At 37.0% G+C, this 18,798-nt stretch overlaps 1 protein-coding gene across 5 annotated transcripts in view; it reads right to left on the bottom strand.

Moving 5' to 3' along the window:
• Nucleotides 1-18,798, bottom strand: part of GSK3B (glycogen synthase kinase 3 beta) — a 230,385-nt gene that overhangs the window by 13,943 nt on the left and 197,644 nt on the right. For 4 of the 5 annotated variants that reach the window (XM_017513514.2, XM_017513518.2, XM_017513520.2 and 1 more), the window contains one exon: nt 3,038-3,136. In XM_017513514.2, coding sequence (XP_017369003.1) covers nt 3,038-3,136 — 99 coding nt within the window. Of the gene's footprint in view, nt 1-2,399; nt 2,791-3,037; nt 3,137-18,798 lie in introns of those variants that run through there. The other variant, XM_037733133.1, reaches the window with a different exon arrangement.

Raw genomic sequence — 18,798 nt, forward strand, 5'->3', positions numbered from 1 at the left:
AAAAAAAAAAAAAAAAAAAAAAGAAAAGTAATTAGTTCTTCTATAATAGGGGATGTAGCATTTTGTAGGCCTAGTTGGGCTGGGTGAGCCATTAAGATTTTGATGTTGTGTGCCCCATTACACTGACTGAAATAAAGTATGACAACTAGTTTACTGAGGGGTTCACATTCTAACTAATTCTCCCCCAGGGTATGTTGGGGTATATTACTATGGGGTAATGTGGCTTACTTAGGTGGGTGATTCAAAATTCTTTGCAAATTTAAAATTTGAAATATTTCCAGGTTCAGATATTTATTTCTGGAGCTTATAGCTTAACAGTTTATTTTTTTGCACTCTGGAGCAGATCCTGAAATGCTCTGTGAGGAAAGCTTTGGCTATTTCTGTAGCTTAGCGGTCCCTCACTCTGTGTGGAGAGATGCATGTCCATTTATCCAGGAGAGACAGGTCATAGATTCTTTTGTCATAACAGGATGGATGTCAATCCTGCTCTTCACATAGCTTTAAAAAACATGTCTGATGTGTCCTTAACTTTGCAATAACAGTAATAAAAATAGCAACAGCAGGTTCCTTTCACTGAGAGCCTACTGTATGGGCAGGCAAATCGCTAATAAGCACTCTGAATACTTTATATCTTACTTCTTACAACTCTATATAGTGGATATTTATTATTACTGCTTCTGGATAAGGAAACCAAATCTAAGACAAACAGACACTACATTTTAAGGTCTTACAAAAGAATGTAACTCACATTGACAAATTCTTTAAAATATACATAAATCTTTAACTATAGGCAGTCTGAAGGCCAACCAGGCAATCACTTGGTCTAGACCAGCATTTCCTGCGGTATGTTTGGTGACATACTGTACTTGAGCCTTCACTACTATGCCCCCATTGAAAACTGTTTATACTGTGGTGTTATGCCTTTGGGTTACTCTCAAGGGAACTTTTTAAAAAGTATCTATATGAAACTCACATTGTTAGAATAATGATAAGTTCATTTACTATGTCTCTTTCAGTACCAAATCTAAGGCCCTAAAGGAGAAACGTTTCTTAAACAGTCGGGTCAGAAACACTGTTTTTTCTAAGCCATGAGTATGCTTTTAATCTAATGAACAATGGGAAATTTTAACAGAATTGTAACACTCCTTTATTTACTTTAGCTCAGACCAATACCTAAATATCCTCCTTGGTAACTATTAAGGTACTCAAGGCATGCATTTCTAGAAACTAATTTTAGCTCTGATCTCAGCTTACTATTCTTCTATTAACTTCCCCATACCCCAATTCAACTTCTGAGTAAACTCTCAAAGTCCAATGCCAGTTTCCATTTTTATGTTGAAGTCTGATTTCTATAGCCATAACAATATACATTTTTTTTTTTTTTTTTTGGTTTGCTGTAACCTGCATCAAAACAACATGAAAATCAGGTTATACTAGGCACCTACTAAGCAGAAAATTTGCCCAAAAACATGAGTCACAATCATTAACTAGTTTGGTACCTTACATTAAGAAAGCTACTTTAAACTGCTCACAATCTACCAATCCCAAATTGTCATTTTTACATACAGCGTAAAGACATTCTAGTAAAACTCTGGAAATGAGCTCAACAAGTAAATGTGTTAGTTCAGGGTTAGGACCTTTTTCATGTTTTGAACAATTAATGCAATCTGGGCCAGTATTAAATTTGTTAATGGCTCAAAGCAATTCTATCTTGATTCTAAATAGGTCATATTTAAAAAGAAAACCTTTTTACATTACAAATTTTAATTTAAAAATTTTAAAACTGATTTCAGTACACTCAATCTGTAAAAATGAATAAGACACTAATACAACTAATAAAGTTCAAATGACTTTTTCAAGGTAGCATGTGCTGATAAACTTGAAATAAGAAAAGAAACTTTTCTTTCCAGGCTTTTACTGGAGAATGTAGGACACGAACTAGAATGAAATGTTTTTTAAATCTTTATTAGCAACATTTTAAAAGATTAAGATTAGACAGACACAATACCATATCAAACAATGGGACATGGATTTTGACCTTACTGTTTAATGATAAGAACTAGTAATTAATGATTTTATCTTCTGCAGCATAAATGCCCTTAGGCAAAAATGGATCTAATCCAACTCAGTTTCAGTTTAAGACTTTAAAGAAAATGGAGTCAGCTCCTGCCATTAGCTTTTTGGAGAAGGGAAAAAAAAAAGGTACCAAATTCTGAGCCCCTAATTGTGTGCTACCTATCATTTTAAAAAGCATTCAGCCATTATGCTTTGGAAGAACTTTACTTCACTCTTAAGGGTTGTATATTTTCAGAACATGTGCAAGGACACTGATTCTCACTAAATCAGGTCCCACCTGGCTTTGGGCCTAGCAGTACACCCTAGCTCTAACCCGTGAATGGTTTTTTTTTTTTTTTTTTTTTTTTTTTTGTATATAAGAGTCTTTTCACATTCTGATGCTGATCTAAATCTTGGTTAAACATATTTGCATTGCAGTTTTAGCCTTCTCAAATGATTAAAAAGATTGTACCAATTTATATTTTATAATTCTTGAAAATTTGCCTCTCCTGTATGCTACGTAATTTATGTTCAAGGGGATAAAACAAAAGTAAATTATTTTCAATAACAATATATTTATATGTTTTCTGCTATAAACATCTCATTTGATTTCCTATTGAAATTATATGAAAAGCATAACTTAAAAATTTTTTTAATTTATTTTTATTTTTTAGATGGGGACTCACTATGTTGTCTAGGCTGGTCTTCAACTCCTGGCCTTAAATGATCCTCCTGCTAAGATGACAGAATTTAACATCATCAGAAGATATTTATATCTTATATATAAGGTACCTGCCGAGTTCTTTTGTTTTATGCTTTTTGGAAATAAAGCAAAAAATTTTATTCACGTTTACTCATTTGGCTGTGCTGTTTTGATTTGTAAAAGGTATTAAATGTTCATACTCATCAAATGAAATGAAAGGTAATCATGTCTTTTTGAAAAACAGTATGTTTTTACAGAAGAGATTTAGAGTGTTCTTACCTGAGGCTGCTGTGGCATTTGTGGGGGTTGAAGCAGCTGCTTGAATTCGAGCATGAGGAGGAATAAGGATGGTAGCCAGAGGTGGATTACTTGACAGTTCTATAGAAGGTTAAGACACAAATGTTAGAGTCCACTCTTAACTTTGTATGCAAAACTATTTCATTGGTAACAGTAAAAATAAGATTCTGCATTAAACTACCAGTTTAGGCCAGGCATGGTGGCTCACACCTGTAATCCCAGCACTTTGGGAGGTTGAGGCAGATGAATCACCTGTGGTCACGAGTTTGAGACCAGCCTGGCAAACATGGAGGAAACCCTGTCTCAACTAAAAATACAAAAATTAGGGGATTAATGCAACAAGGAGAGCTAGATGCACCCAATACAGGAGCACACAGATTCATAAAGCAAGTTTTTAGAGACCTACAAAGAGACTTAGACTCCCACACAATAATAGTGAGAGACTTTTTAACACCTCACTGTCAATATTAGATCAACAAGACCGAAAATTAACAAGGATATCCAGGACTGGAATTCCGATCTGGAGCAAATGGACCTTTTAGACATCTACAGAACTCTCCACCCTAAATCCACAGAATATACATTCTCCTCAGCATCACACAGCACTTATTCTAAAATTGACCACATAATTGAAAGCAAAACACTCCTCAGCAAATGCAAAAGAATGGAAATCATAATGAACAGTCTCTCAGACCACAGTGCAATCAAATCAGAACTCAGAATTTAAAAACTCACTCAAAACTGCACAACTACATGGAAAACCAAACAGCCTGCTCCTGAATGACTACTGAGTAACAAAATTAAGGCAGAAATAAAAAAGTTATTTGAAACCAATGAGAACAAAGACACAATGTACCAGAATCTCTGGGACACAGCTAAAGCAGTGGTTAGAGGGAGATTTATAGCATTAAATGCCCAGAGGAGAAAGCAGGAAATACCTAAAATTGACATCCTAACATTACAATTAAAAGAACTAGAGAAGCAAGAGCAAACAAGTTCAAAAGCCGGCAGAAGACAAGAAATAACTAAGATCAGAGCATAACTGAAGGAGAAAGAGACATGAAAAACCCTTAAAAAAAAATCAATAAATTCAGGAATTGTTTAAAAAAAAAATTAACAAAATAGACCACTAGGCCAGACTAATAAAGAAGAAAAGAGAGAAGAATCAAATAGACACAATAAAAAATGATAAAGAGGAGATCACCACTGATCCCACAGAAATACAAACTACCATCAGAGAATATGAACACCTCTATGCGAATAAACCAGAAAATCTAGAAGAAATGGATAAATTCCTGAATACATATACCCTCCCAAGACTAAACCAGGAAGTCAAATCCCTGAACAAACCAGTAACAAGTTCTGAAATTGAGGCAGTAATTAACTGCCTACCAACCAAAAAAGCCCAGGACCAGACCGATTCATGCCGAATTCTGCCAGTTGTACAGAGAGGAGCTGGTACCATTACTTCTGAAACTATTCCAAACAACAGAAAAAGAGGGGCTCCTCCCTAACTCATTTTATGATGCCAGCATCAACCTGATACCAAAACCTGGCAGAGACACAACATAAAAAGAAAATTTCTGGCCAATTTCCATAATGAACATCAATGCGAAAATCCTCAATAAAATTCTGGTAAACAGAATCCAGCAGCATATTAAAAAGCTTATCCACTGCAATCAAGTTGGCTTCATCCCTGGGATGCAAGGTATGGTTCAACATATGCAAACAAATAAATGTAATCCATCACATAAACAGAACCAATGACAAAAACCATATGATTATCTCAACAGATGCAGAAAAAAAGCTCTGATAAAATTCAACACCCCTTCATGCTAAAAACACTCAATAAACTAGGTACCGATGGCACATATCTCAAAATAATAAGAGCTACTGATGACAAACCCACAGCCAACATCATACTCAATGGGCAAACGCTGGAAGCATTCCCTTTGAAAACTGACACAAGACGAGGATGACCTCTCTTGCCACTCCTGTTCAACATAGTATTGGAATTTCTGGCCAGGGCAATCAGGCAAGAGAAAGAAATAAAGGTATTCAAATAGAAAGAGAAGAAGTCAAATTATCTCTCTTTGCAGATGACATGATTATATATTTAGAAAACTCCATCGTCTCAGCTCAAAACCTCCTTAAGCTGATAAACAACTTCAGTAAAGTCTCAGGATACAAAATCAGTGTGTAAAAATCACAAGCATTCCTATACACTCAAAACAGACAAACAGCCAAATCATGAGAAAACTCCCACTCACAACTGCTAAAAAGAGAATAAAATACCTAGGAATGCAACTTACAAGGGATGTGAAGGATCTCTTCAAGGAGAACTACATACCACTGCTAAAAGAAATGAGAGAGGACACAAACAAATGGAAAAACATTCCATGCTCATGGATAGAAAGAATCAATATCATGAAAATGGCCATACTGCTGAAAGTAATTTATAGATTCAATGCGATTCCTCTCAAGCTACCATTGAATTTCTTCACAGGATTAAAAAAAACTACTTTAAATTTCATATGGAACCAAAAAAGAGCCCGTATAGCCAAGACAATCCTAAACAAAAAGAACAAAGCTGGAGGTATCACGCTACCTGACTTAAAACTATATTACAAGGCTACAGTAACCAAAACAGCATGATACTGGTAAAAAAAAAAAAAACATATATAGACCAATGGAACAGAACAGAGGCCTCAGAAATAATACCATGAATCTACAACCATCTGATCTTTGACAAACCTGACAAAAACAAGCAATGGGAAAAGGATTCCCTATTTAATAAATGGTGTTGGGAAACCTGGCTAGCCATATGCAGAAGACTAAAACTGGCCCCCTTCCTTATACCTTATACAAAAATTAACTCAGGATGGATTAAAGATTTAAACCGTCAGACCTGAAACCATAAAAACCCTAGAAGAAAACCTAGGCAATACCATTCAGGACACAGGCATGGGCCAAGAACTCATGACTAAACACCAAAAGCAATAAACAAAAGCCAAATAGACAAATGGAATCTAATTAAACTAAAGAGCCTTTGCACAGCAAAAAAAAAAAAACAAAAAAAAAACTATTATCAGAGTGAACAGACAACCTACAGAATGGGAGAAAGTTTCTGTCATCTATCCATCTAACAAAGGGATAATATCCAGAATCTACAAGGAACTTAAACAAATTTACAAGAAAAAAACAACCGATCAAAGGATATGAACAGATACTTTTAATTTAAAAGGAGGCATTTATGCGGCCAACAAACATATGAAAAAAAGCTCATCATCACTGGTCATTAGAGAAATGCAAATCAAAACCAAGAGATAGCATCTCACGCCAGTTAGAATGGCAATCATTAAAAAGTCAGGAGACAGCAGATGCTGGAGAAACAGGAACATTTTTACATTGTTGGTGGGAGCATAAATTAGTTCAACCATTGTGGAAGACAGTGTGGCAATTCCTCAAGGATCTAGAACCAGAAATACCATTTGACCCAGCAATCCCACTACTGGGTATATGCCCAGAGGATTATAAATCATTCTACTATAAAGACACATGCACACATATGTTTATTGCAGCACTGTTTACAATAGCAAAGACTTGGAACCAACTCAAATGCCCATCAATGGTAGACTTGATAAAGAAAATGTGGCACATATACAACATGGAATACTGTGCAGCCATAAAAAAGAATGAGTTCATGTCCTTTGCAGGAACAAGGATGAAGCTGGAAACCATCATTCTCAGCAAACTAACACAGAAACAGAAAACCAAATGGTGCATATTCTAACTCACAAGTGGGAGTTGAACAATGAGAACATATGGGCACAGGGAGGGGAATCTCTCACACCAGGGCCTGTCAGAAGTCAGGCGGCTAGCATTAGGAAAAACACCTAATATAGATGATGGGTGCAGCAAAACCACCATGGCACATGTATACCTATGTAACAAATCTACACATTCTGCACATGTATCCCAGAACTTAAAGTATATTAAAAAAAAAAAAGAGGAATTCAGTTTTTTAAAAAAATACAAAAATTAGCCGGGTGCGGTAGCACACACCTGTGATCCCAGCTACTCGGGAGGCCAAAGCAGGAGAATCGTCTGAACTCAGGAGGTAGAGGTTGCAGGGTACCAAGACTGTGCCATTGCACTCCAGGCTGGGTGTCAAAAGCGAAACTCCATCGCACAACAAAACAAAACAAAACAAAAAAAAACAAACTACCAGTTTAACAGGGGAAAAAAAACCCTATATGACAAACCTATACCTCAAACTAGCTAAATGAGTTAGTCATCGACTTATAGAAAAAGCCCACAGAACTACTGTGATATATAACAAAGGCATTATCTGCTAAAATTATGTCTGAGAACTAAAGACATCTTGGTGAAAGGTGGTGGCCAAAGTTTTGGAGTAGGTATATTACTAAGACATATCTGTACCTTTCACTGATTTAAATATATTAGGTTTTCCTGTCCTACTATGGCAATATTTGACCACAGGAAATACTGTACAGACATATTTTTTACGTTTTTAAATGGTGGTGGTGTCATAGCAAAGAAAATATGAATGAGAATGTGTGTCTGTATGTGTATGTACAACTGGATATAATGACCAACCTACCCAACTGTTCATGAGCCAATGGCAGATAAGACTTATCTAGACACTAATGGAAAAAGGATTTGAGAAACATCTGTTTAATGTATCACTGCTTTTATTAAAACTGAAAATGTCTTTATCCAGTTCTTTACTCAGTAAGATTATTTTTGTTACTTTTCACAAGTTTGAAATAGGCTTTTTATCTGCATGGGGGAAGCTGTCTCTGACAACTGTACTTATTTCTTTGAAGAATCAAGATCTACAGCAAGTAGTGGTAGTGAGCCTGCACATAAAAGCATTTGTTGTTAGTTTTATGTAATGTGACTGTTCTCCCAGTTACCTGAATAACCCTGCTTTATGCTTGTTACTTAAGTATTTAGCCTGTAAGTACTCATTGTCACTCTAATATGTGTCACAGTTTGAAGGAACAATCATAACCATAACTAGCTATAGGAGGACATTATCCTCTGAGCTACAGCACAACTTTGGCAATTCACAGATATGGTATGAACTTCAAAAAGTTCAAGAAAAGCCATTTTTTAAAACTAAGGTAAAATTCATGTTAACATAAACCATTTACAATTGTAGAATTCAGCATGATTCAGCATTTAGTATATTCACAATGTTGTATAACCATCACCTCTAGTTCCAAAACATTTTCAATACCCCAAAGGGAAGCCTCAAACCCACAAGCAATCACTCCACATTAATCCCTTCCTCTAAGCCCCAGCAAGGTAAACTGCATTTTTAATGCAGCAGTTTTAAAATGTTTTCTGGTGCAAAGCCCCTGCCAGTAGCATTTATTCAAGTCAGTACCTAAATATCTGAATTTTGTACTAAATTACATACTAAATGATATCAGATTGTGGTAAAGAAAAGCAATAAATTGATCCTAAGATTTATTAAAAATGAATGAAAGGAAAAGCTGAAAACTGAGAGAAGACTATTCACTTTCCTTTCCCCTTAAGAGGAGAAAATTTAGTCCAGCTCATCAAATACATAGTCTTCCCTGGGAAGACAGGTGAAGACCATTACCCTAATTATCAAGTTCTATGAGATACTATTTTCTCACAATCAGACTTGGTGGCTATTTTGGGTCTCGCTAAGGAACAGAAAGCTCCTATGGCATTTTACTTCTAATCAGTTCAGTTTTAAACCACAATCTTATATGCAGGAAAGCAAAATAATTCCTAGCAATTGTGATGGCTGAAGACTTTATGGCTCCAGGTACAAAAAAGTATCAGTACAATATGTGGTTTTTATTCTGAAGAAATTCAGATTTACCATCTCAATTAAAATTATATAAAATAGAAAGGCTTCTTGAAAATTCATCCATCCATCAACCCACCCACATACACATCCATCTATCTAACAATACTGAACATGAAATAGTGTGTAAGATCCCAGGATAGGGAAATAAAAGGATAATTGTCCTTGTCTAATCAACAGAAATTGACAAGAACAACCGAAAAAACAATCTGACAAGAAAGGGAACCACTTAGGACAGGGGCACTGTCAAATGAAAACATCTCTATAACCATGTACCCAGTATCTAAAATAAAATCTAAAAAATGAAAAGAGGACTGGAGATTTTAGTAAGACATTTTGACAAAGCTACTGTTAAAAATAATCTTTAAAATAAAGTATCAGTGGTCTGTGTTCCCTCTCTCCTTATGGCCCATGCTGTCCATTTTCTCCCATATATTTACTGTCTCTCACCATATCACTTATCCTTCTGTGTATCTGAATGCCCAGCTGAAGACCATAACAGTTTTGTGTCCTAGCCTGGACAAGAATATGTAATGTATAGTCAGTTATCCCTTGGTATCCTGGGGGACTGGTTCCAAGAACCTCTTTAGATACCCAAATCCAAAGATGCTCAAGTCCCTTACATAAAATGGTATAGTATTCATAGGTAACCTATACAGAGCCTCTCATATACTTTATTTTTTATTTTATTTTTTGAAACAAAGTCTTGCTCTGTCGCCCAGGCTGGAGTGCAATGATATAATCCTGGCCTACTGCAACCTCTACCTCTTGGGTTCATGCGATTCTCGGGCCTCAGCCTCTTGTATACTTTAAATCATCTCTAGATTACTTATAATACCTAATACAATGTAAATACTATGTAAATAGTTTTATACAATTGTTTTAAAATTTATATTATTTTTTATTGTCATACTGTTCTATTTTATTGGATCCCCCCACCCTGAATACTTTCAATCTGTAGTTGGTTGAATACAGGGCTGTTGGAACCTGCAGATACAGAAGGTTGACTATACAGGCACATAGACGTGATGGGCTTAAAAAAGCGATCCTCAGCCAGGTGCAGTGGCTCATGAGGTCAGGAGTTCAAGACCAGCCTGACCAACATGGTGAAATCCAGTCCCTACTAAAAATACAAAAATTAGCTGGGCATGGTGGCATGCACCTGTAGTCCCAGCTACTCAGGAGGCTGAGGCAGGAGAATTGCTTGAACTGTCTCAGAAGAGGAAAAAAAAAAATCCCTCTTTTTCCTTCAGTAGTAGACTGTCATTTTCGTTTTGGATAAGAAGAGAGGTGCAACTAGTGAAAGGTAAGGTGAAAAAAGTGAAGAAATTAAGAAGACAATGAAAAGGAGAATAGCTAGGATCTCGGAGGCTTTGCCACACCCAAAGACATGGAGTGTGGGTGAGGGTGGCATCCAAGATGTGAAGGGGAGTACTTTGTGAACCTTTTTCAAACAAACACCCTAAAAGTTAATAATTCTAAAATGAACAATCACTACCAGTTTTACATCCTTCCAACTTCTATACCCCATTGTTCTTCTCTTTCTTAATTACAGGCAATCCTTAAGATTCTATTGCTTTCATTTGTTCACTCTTCTCTACTTCAAAGAGGTCGTTAACTGTTACTTACAACTTTTCCCTGTGAGGAAGTCTCCTTTCACCCTTGCTATAGTTTTTGCTACCGTTAAGTCCACACTTTTTATGGGGACAGACTATGAGCACTTCTATGGGGCTGTCTTAACCAGTTCAAAATGGTTTATTTTTCAATACCAACCATTACTACCTACTTCCAATCACTTTGTCTATCCATGGCAATGAGTGATAAGAAAATGGCGTCAGTGAGGGTGAATACAAACTACAGTGAAAGAATGGAAAAAATGGTGGCATTCTGGAGGACAGAAACAGCAAAGCAACAGCACTTCTCAGGATCACAGTGTATGTGTTCTTGAAGGCAGAGAAGGAGTATAGAAGAGATTGAAATTGAAAAATAAGGTGACATTTACTTACTAAACATGTGTACCAAGCTTGTAAGTAGGGGAATAATTAAGGGAACAAAAAGGTCCATGATGAAGTGGGATAGCTCTGGAGAAGTGAGAAGGAAATGGAAAAGAAAAAAAAAAAAAAGGATAAAAGACTGTTACCGCAGACACATGGTTAAAAACAAAATGGCAAGAAATTTCAGAAAACTTTGAAAAAAATGACGTGTGATAAAAATTCCTTCAGCCAACTGAAGATGTCGTGAAGATTATTCATTAAAAAGCCACATAGTAGTTTATTAGGGAAAACTACAGATGTTTTGATGGTGCATCAGTCATTACGTGTTCCATAATCAAACATTTTAATGCACAATTTAAACAAAAGCAAAATAAGTTTAAAAATAGATATCAATCAACCAAAATTTAACAAAACTCATTTAACTAAATTTTGCTGCATTGTTGTTTTATACTGCAAACCACAGAAGAAAAATTCTTATGAAAAGACAAAATGAATAAACTCAAATATGCCTGATAAAGCAATCCTTTTCACTGGAAAAAAGAAACCTACATCTAGTTGGTAAAACCTGATATTTCCCTTAAAAGTTTCTATTCTTCCAAGTGCAAGATCCCAAAATTCACTGATAAGATGGGACAGGCAAGAACTTTCTTAGTTTTCTGAGGGGGTAGGTGGGTGGTAGTGGTAATGTGTTTGTACAAACTGTTGTATGAAAGCTGAGGACAACTTTGAGAGCAGCAATCAATGTGGGAACCAGAAGGAAGAAATCAATCTCTCTATTGACTAGATCTCCTCTTACAGTGATGTAATAAAATACCTAGCAGTCATCAGATAAAAGGAAATTTTCCTCCTTTATTAGCTTTGAAAGAGCTCACCCTGCAGATCCCCAAAAAGGAGTCACTAAAATAGGCAGACATTGTTTTTGTTCTACAAGAAGTCTGACTGCCTCATGTGTGTACTAGACCTCTTATGTACATTTAATAATTTCCAGTGGTTGTCTATATAGTTAAAAGTGCTATTTCTCTCTATTCACAAAAAGGTTTAAATGACTTAATAATGGAGGGCCCCATTACATTTATGCATTATTTTGAGCAGTAATTCAAATGCTAGGATTCTTTTTTTTGTTTGTTTTTTTGAGATGGAGTTTCACTCTGCCACCCAGGCTGGGGTGCAATGGCACAACCTCTGCCTCCTGGGTTCAAGCGATTCTCTTGCCTGAGTAGCTGGGATTACAGGCACCCACCACCATGCCTGGCTAATTTTTGTATTTTTAGTAGAGATGGGGTGTCACCATGTTGGCAAGGCTGGTCTCAAACTCCTCACCTCATGTGATCTTCCCACCCTGGCATCCCAAAGTGCTGGGATTAGAGGCATAAGCCACTGTGCCCAGCCCAGAACTCTATTCTTAATGAAGTGCAATAAATAAGGCATTACTGAGTTTTTCAAATCTTATTTTAAAAATAAACTTATTGGGCATTTAAAAATAATACTGCTAATATTTTGATTCTGGGGGAACCAGTCTAGATTTTTCTATGTTTATTTATTTTATATCTCAATCCTATTGTGGTCTACTTTTCAGCTTTGTCATTTTTTCTTTTCTGGAGTAAATTCATTTTTATAATTAAAATTTTGAAGATGTATATGTCCTTTAATCCAACAATCTCATTTATTTAAATGTGGAAACTCAGGTAGGAATAGTGTGTTGGTCAAGGTCTACAACTATGTTAGAGGGAACTAGGCTTTAGTTCTGACTTACTCTTTGCTCCTGCAATGTTGCATTTCTTTATTGTCTTGGTTATATATCATATACCACCAGTGTTCTGGGCTTCTGGAAATATATTTGTCCAAACTACATGCAGAACTTTCATTCAAGATATTAGTTTTTGATTGTTTGTTCCTATACCACTCTAAATTTTCTCAAATAGAGTATGTCCAAAGCAGCAAGATGGACCAAATAATCTCAGGGAATACAAATTCTTATAAAAAATGGATAATTTAGAGCCTAAAATCTTGAATACAATCACTCATTATTTGTCATTACTACTGAAGTTACCTGAACTAAATCCTTCCTGCCCCCTTTTAGTCCACTTATAAATTTTCCCAAGCTCTCCCTGTGGTGTGTCTCCACTGGCCTACATAGCATTTCATTGCCCAGAAGAGTATACCTGATTACATAGAAATTTTTCTCTTCCAGATTATTTAGAAAGTACTGAAGAATAATTCTGACATCTATTCTGTTGATGCGTTCTACATATTATCAAGTATTCCTATTCCATGCATATTTATCATGGCTATTGTAAATAATAATAAGTCTAAAAACCAACAAGACCCATCTCAGAGTTCATAGTAATTTGAGAATAACCTTGGAAGATACAGGAGTACCTCAGAGATACTATAAGTTTGGTTCTAGACCATTGCAATAAAGTGAGTCATGCAAATGTTTTGGTTTTCCATTGCATGTAACTGATAAATTTACCCTATACTACAGTCTATTAACTGGGTAATAAGCATTACATCTAAAAAAGTAACAACACACATATCTTAATTTAAAAATTCTTTATTGCTAAAAAAAAATCCTAACGATCACCTGAGCCTCCTGCGAGTCATCTTTTGTGGGTAGAGGGTCTTATAGCTCGATGTTGATGGCTGCTGACTGACCAGGGTGGTGGTTGCTGAAGGTTAGGATGGCTGTGGCAATTTCTTAAAACACCACGAAGTTTGTCGCATTGATTTACTCTTCCTTTCACGAAAGATTTCTCTGTAGCATTTAAAGCTGTTTGATAGCATTTTACCCTGGTAGAACTTCTTTCAAAATTGGAGTCAATCCTCTCAAACCCTGCTGCTGCTTTCAATTAAGATTATAGAATATTCTAAATCCTTTGTTGTCATTTCAACATAGCAGCTTCACCAGGAGCAGATTCCTTCTCAAGAAACCACCTTTTTTGGCTCATCCATAAGTAGTAACTCCTTATCCATTTATGTTTTATCGTTAAGACTGCAGCAAATCAGTCATTTTTCAGGCTTCACTTTTAATTCTAGTTCTCTTACTATTTCTACCACATCTGCAGTGACTTCCTCCACTGAAGTCTTGAGACCCTCAAAGTTATCCATGAGGCTTGGGATTAACTACTTCTAAAATCCTGTTAATGTTTGATATCTGCACATCTTTGGCAAATCACAAAGGTTCCTAATGACACCTAAAATGGTGACTCCTTTCCAGGTTTTCAGTTTACTTTTCCCAAATCCATCAGAGGAATCACTATCTAATGGCAGTTACAGTCTTATGAAATGCATTTCTTAAATAACAGGACATAAAAGTAAAACTTATTCCTTGATCCATGGGCTGCATAATGGATGTTGAGTGGGCATGAAAACAACATTCATCTCCTTGTACATCTCCATGAGAGCTCATGGATGACTAAGTACATTGTCAATAAGCAGTCATATTTTGAATCTTCTTTTCCTGAGCAGTAGGTCTCAACAGTGGGCTTCAAATATTCAGTAAACCACGCTGTAAACAGATGTGCTATCCTGCAGGCTTTTTTCTTCCATTTATAGAGCACAAGTAGATTTAGGATAATTCTTAAGGACCCCAGGATTTTTGGAATGGTAAAGATGCACTGTCTTCCACTTAAAATCACCAGCTGTACTACCGCATAACAAGAGAGTCAACCTATTCTTTGAAGCTTTGAAGTCAGGCCACTGACTTTTCCTCTCTAGAAAGATTCTAGATGGCATCTCCTTCCAATAGAAGGCTGTTCTGTCTCCACTGAATATCTGTTGGTTAGAGTAGTTATGTTCATCAATGATCTTGGCTAGAGGTCTTCTGGATAAAATGCAGCTTCTACATCAGCACTTGCTGCTTCACCTTGCACTTGTATGGTATGGAGATGGCTTCCTTCCTTAAGACCCATGAACCAACCTCTGCTAGTTTTTCCTCTGTAGCTTCCTCAACCTCTCTCAGCCTTCACAGAATTGAGTAACATTAGGACCCTGCTCTGGATTAGGCTTTGCCTTCAGAAAATGTTGTGGCTGTTTTGATCTCTATTTACTTCCTTATTTGTGTGTTTACTGAAGTAGCACTTTTAATTTCCTCTGACAATTTTTCTTTGCATTCACAACTTGGCTAACTGTTTAGCACAAAGGGCCTAGCTTTTGGTCTATCTCAGCTTTTGACATACTTTCCTCACTAAGCTTAATCATTCTAGCTTTTGATTTAAAGTGAGAGTATGTGTGACTCTGCCTTTCACTTGAACACTTAGAGGCCACTGCAGGGTTATTAAATGGCCTAATTTCAATACTGTTGTGTCTCAGGGAACAGGGAGATCCAAGGAGAGGGAGAGAGATGAGGACTGGCTGATTGGTCAGGCAGTTGGAACACATACATTGATCAATTAAGTTCAATACAAACCTCCAAAATGATCACAATAGTAACATCAAAAAGATTACTGATCACAAATCATCATAATGGATGTAATTACAATGAAAAAGCTCCAAATACTGCAAGAATTACCAAATGTGGCACAGAGACACAAAATAAGCACAGGCTGTTGAAAGAATGGCACCAATAGACTTGACCAACACAGAGTTGACACAAAGCTTTTATTTTTTAATTGGAAAAAAAAAAAAAAAAAATATACAGTGAAGCACAATAAAATGAGGTGAGCTTGTATAGACATACAGTCGTGCAGTGTGCACACGCTGTTGGAAAAATAGCACCAATAGACTTACTCAATGCAGGGTTACCACAGACCTTAAAAAAAAAAAAAAGCACTGTCTGTGAAATGCAATAAAGTGAAGCTCAATAAGACAATGTATACCTATACTTAATCAATCTCAGATAGTTAAAATACCTATGCAACAATCTTGCATGTTCTTCATATGTACCCCCAAACCTAAAATGCAACAAAATAAATTAAAAAAAAAATACTACATTCACTTCAGATGTGTGTGAGGATAAGGCAAGCCAGAAGAAAATGCCTAGGACACAGGCAGATAAATACATGAGCTGACCATATTTATGTCTATCATTATTTTATAATAGGAAAGTAGGTTTAAAAATCATTGTTACAAATATGGAATCTACTAATTATCATAAATAATGAATTATAATAGATTTTATAAATAAGTAGCCTACTGCTTTCAAATGAAATAAATATAAACCTTTGATAAGCTAGGATTCTAGAATACTTGCTTTTGTTGCCCTGTCTCCAACTCATTTTCAATTCCATGTTTTCATCAATTCCTATACTATAACACATTCCTATACTCTTTCAAAAAATATTTTCTAATTTTTTATATATCAATCTTCCTTTTACTGTTCTTTTCTTTTTCTTTTTCTTTTTTTTAAGACAGAGTCTCACTTTGTTGACCAGGCTGGAGTGCAGTGGCACAATCTCAGCTCACTGCAACCTCTGCCTCCCAGGTTCAAGTGATTCTCCTGCCTTAGCCTCCCGAGTAGCTGGGACTACAGGCATGTGCCACCACACCTGGCTAATTTTTGTATTTTTTAGTAGAAACGGGGTTTCACCATATTGGACAGGCTGGTCTCAAACTCCTGACTTCATGATCTGCTTGCCTAGGCCTCCTAAAGTGCTGGGATTACAAGCGTGAGCCACTGTGTCCAGCCTGTTCTTTTCTTTACTTGCTTTCTGGAACACTTCTTCTATCTAATCACCTGCTTTCTTCATGTCCAGATACTCGAACCCTTCCACCCCAAAATATTCAGTCTAAGTCTACATATTGCTCACTGGCTGCCTGGCTGCCCCAAATATCCTATTTCAACTCTCAAACAGTTCCCTAGAGTTACAAAATCACCACTTCTGGCCTAGCCAACATGCTGCCACTCGTACTTACCTCCCCACAAAGCTACCATTCTCCCAGATAATGCAGCCAAGTGGTAGAGGAATAGAATGTTCCCATTAGCTCATAGTAAATGGATAATATATTTACCACCCCCATCCTACCCTATACTCGCAGGAGGACAATGTTTTCTAAAATAATTTCAATTGATAAAATTTCATATAAATTAGGTAAAAAATTGAGATTGGGTATGTGGGATAGAGTTAGGGGGAAACTCACCTTTAAACATACAAAGCAATTGATTCCCTAATATATTCCAGTCTTGGAATAGGCAACAAATTAGTTAATAAGAAAATACTGATCCCTATTGGGCTTTCCTGATTCTACTTGCTTCCTAAGGTCTGATTCAGCTAGGGCTGAATTTGAAATTCTAATGACAGAAAGAAACAGAAGGAAGGGGGTGTGCCAAAGGTTTATTCCAATTTCCAACATCTGAATACAGATAAAATTGTTATGGGGTTCTGAAACACTGAAGCTTCAGTACTGGAAAAATGAGAGAGGTCTGATATTCTCCTGAGTTACGGATTTAGGCAATCAGAAAGATCTCAAAGTTATCCGTATCATACCTGCTCCTCTCTCTCCTTCCTCTATCTGAATAAAGAAACACTTCTTGTGATTGTATTAGGTATTGATCGACTTACCACCTATGCAACTTATGACCATTCAACTTTACGACCACAATCGCTAGCCATGACTGCTCTGCGTCTGGCAGCGCAAACGTTGCCCAGCTGGGCGTATGACAGTGCGGACCAGCTTCCGGCAGCACTACCATCTCCGCGTGCACCATTTCAACTGTACATATAGCCTACTCAACTTACGACCAAATCGTGTTACGGCCGGTCCGCGGTCCCGACCGTAGTCGTAAGTCGAGCACTAGCTGTAATACTAATTATTGTTTATGGCTAATTACTCCTTGGTACAGTAACAAACATCAAATTGCAGTTAGCTTTGTTGTAAGCTTTACCTTAATAAAACACTATGTTTTACTCAAGTGTTTAATCTTTATAGTACTGTACATAGGGGCAGGTTTACTTTACTACAGCTAGTGCTCTACTTACGGCCACGGTCGGGACCACAGACCGGCCGTAACACGATTTGGTCGTAAGTTGAGTAGGCTATATGTACAGTTGAAATGGTGCACGCGGAGATGGTAGTGCTGCCGGAAGCTGGTCCGCACTGTCGTACGCCCAGCTGGGCAACGTTTGCGCTGCCAGACGCAGAGCAGTCATGGCTAGCGATTGTGGTCGTAAAGTTGAATGGTCGTAAGTTGCATAGGTGGTAAGTCGATCAATACCTGTAATTAAAACAATAGTAGTAACAACCAGAGGGAACATTAGAAATGCCCAATATATACTGGTTGCATAAATTAATAAACGCTATGTTTATTTAATGTGGTACATGACACTCAAACATTCATTGAGCACCTACGGTATGTAGATCTTTATTTTATTTAGGGGAAGTAGTGCTGCAGGCATTACTGATAATTTATTATGAGGAAGGAGGAGGGCTTTATGCTGCCTGTAGAAGAACCTCACTAACACTCCTTACCCTCCATCCGGGCCCCCACAATGTTCCTATCTCTAGATTTCCTCTAGCTATGCAACCAACTGTAAGACTGATTCTCCTCCTTCAACCCCTTGGATTACCCAGTTTTATTCTGGTCATCCATTAATTACTACTAACTATTACGTGCTTTAAAGTTGCATCTGTACAACAGTTACAGCTGCCTTAGAGAACAAGATCACCATTTGGAAACACTGCTCCAAAATCAGAATATAGACTATCAAATAGAATGACATCAAGGCTGGGCACAGTGGCTCAAGCCTGTAATCCCAGCACTTTGGAAGGCCAAGGCAGGCTGATCACCTGAGGTCAGCAGTTTAAAATCAGCCTGGCAAACATGGCGAAACCCTGTCTCTACTAAAAATACAGAAATTAGCCAGGCATGCTGGTGGGCACCTGTAACCCCAGCTACTCAGGAGGCTGAGGCACTAGAATCACTTTACCCAGGGAGGTAGAGT

This window comes from Cebus imitator, unplaced genomic scaffold, assembly GCF_001604975.1.
Source record: "Cebus imitator isolate Cc_AM_T3 unplaced genomic scaffold, Cebus_imitator-1.0 Scaffold494, whole genome shotgun sequence".
NCBI lineage: Eukaryota > Metazoa > Chordata > Mammalia > Primates > Cebidae > Cebus > Cebus imitator.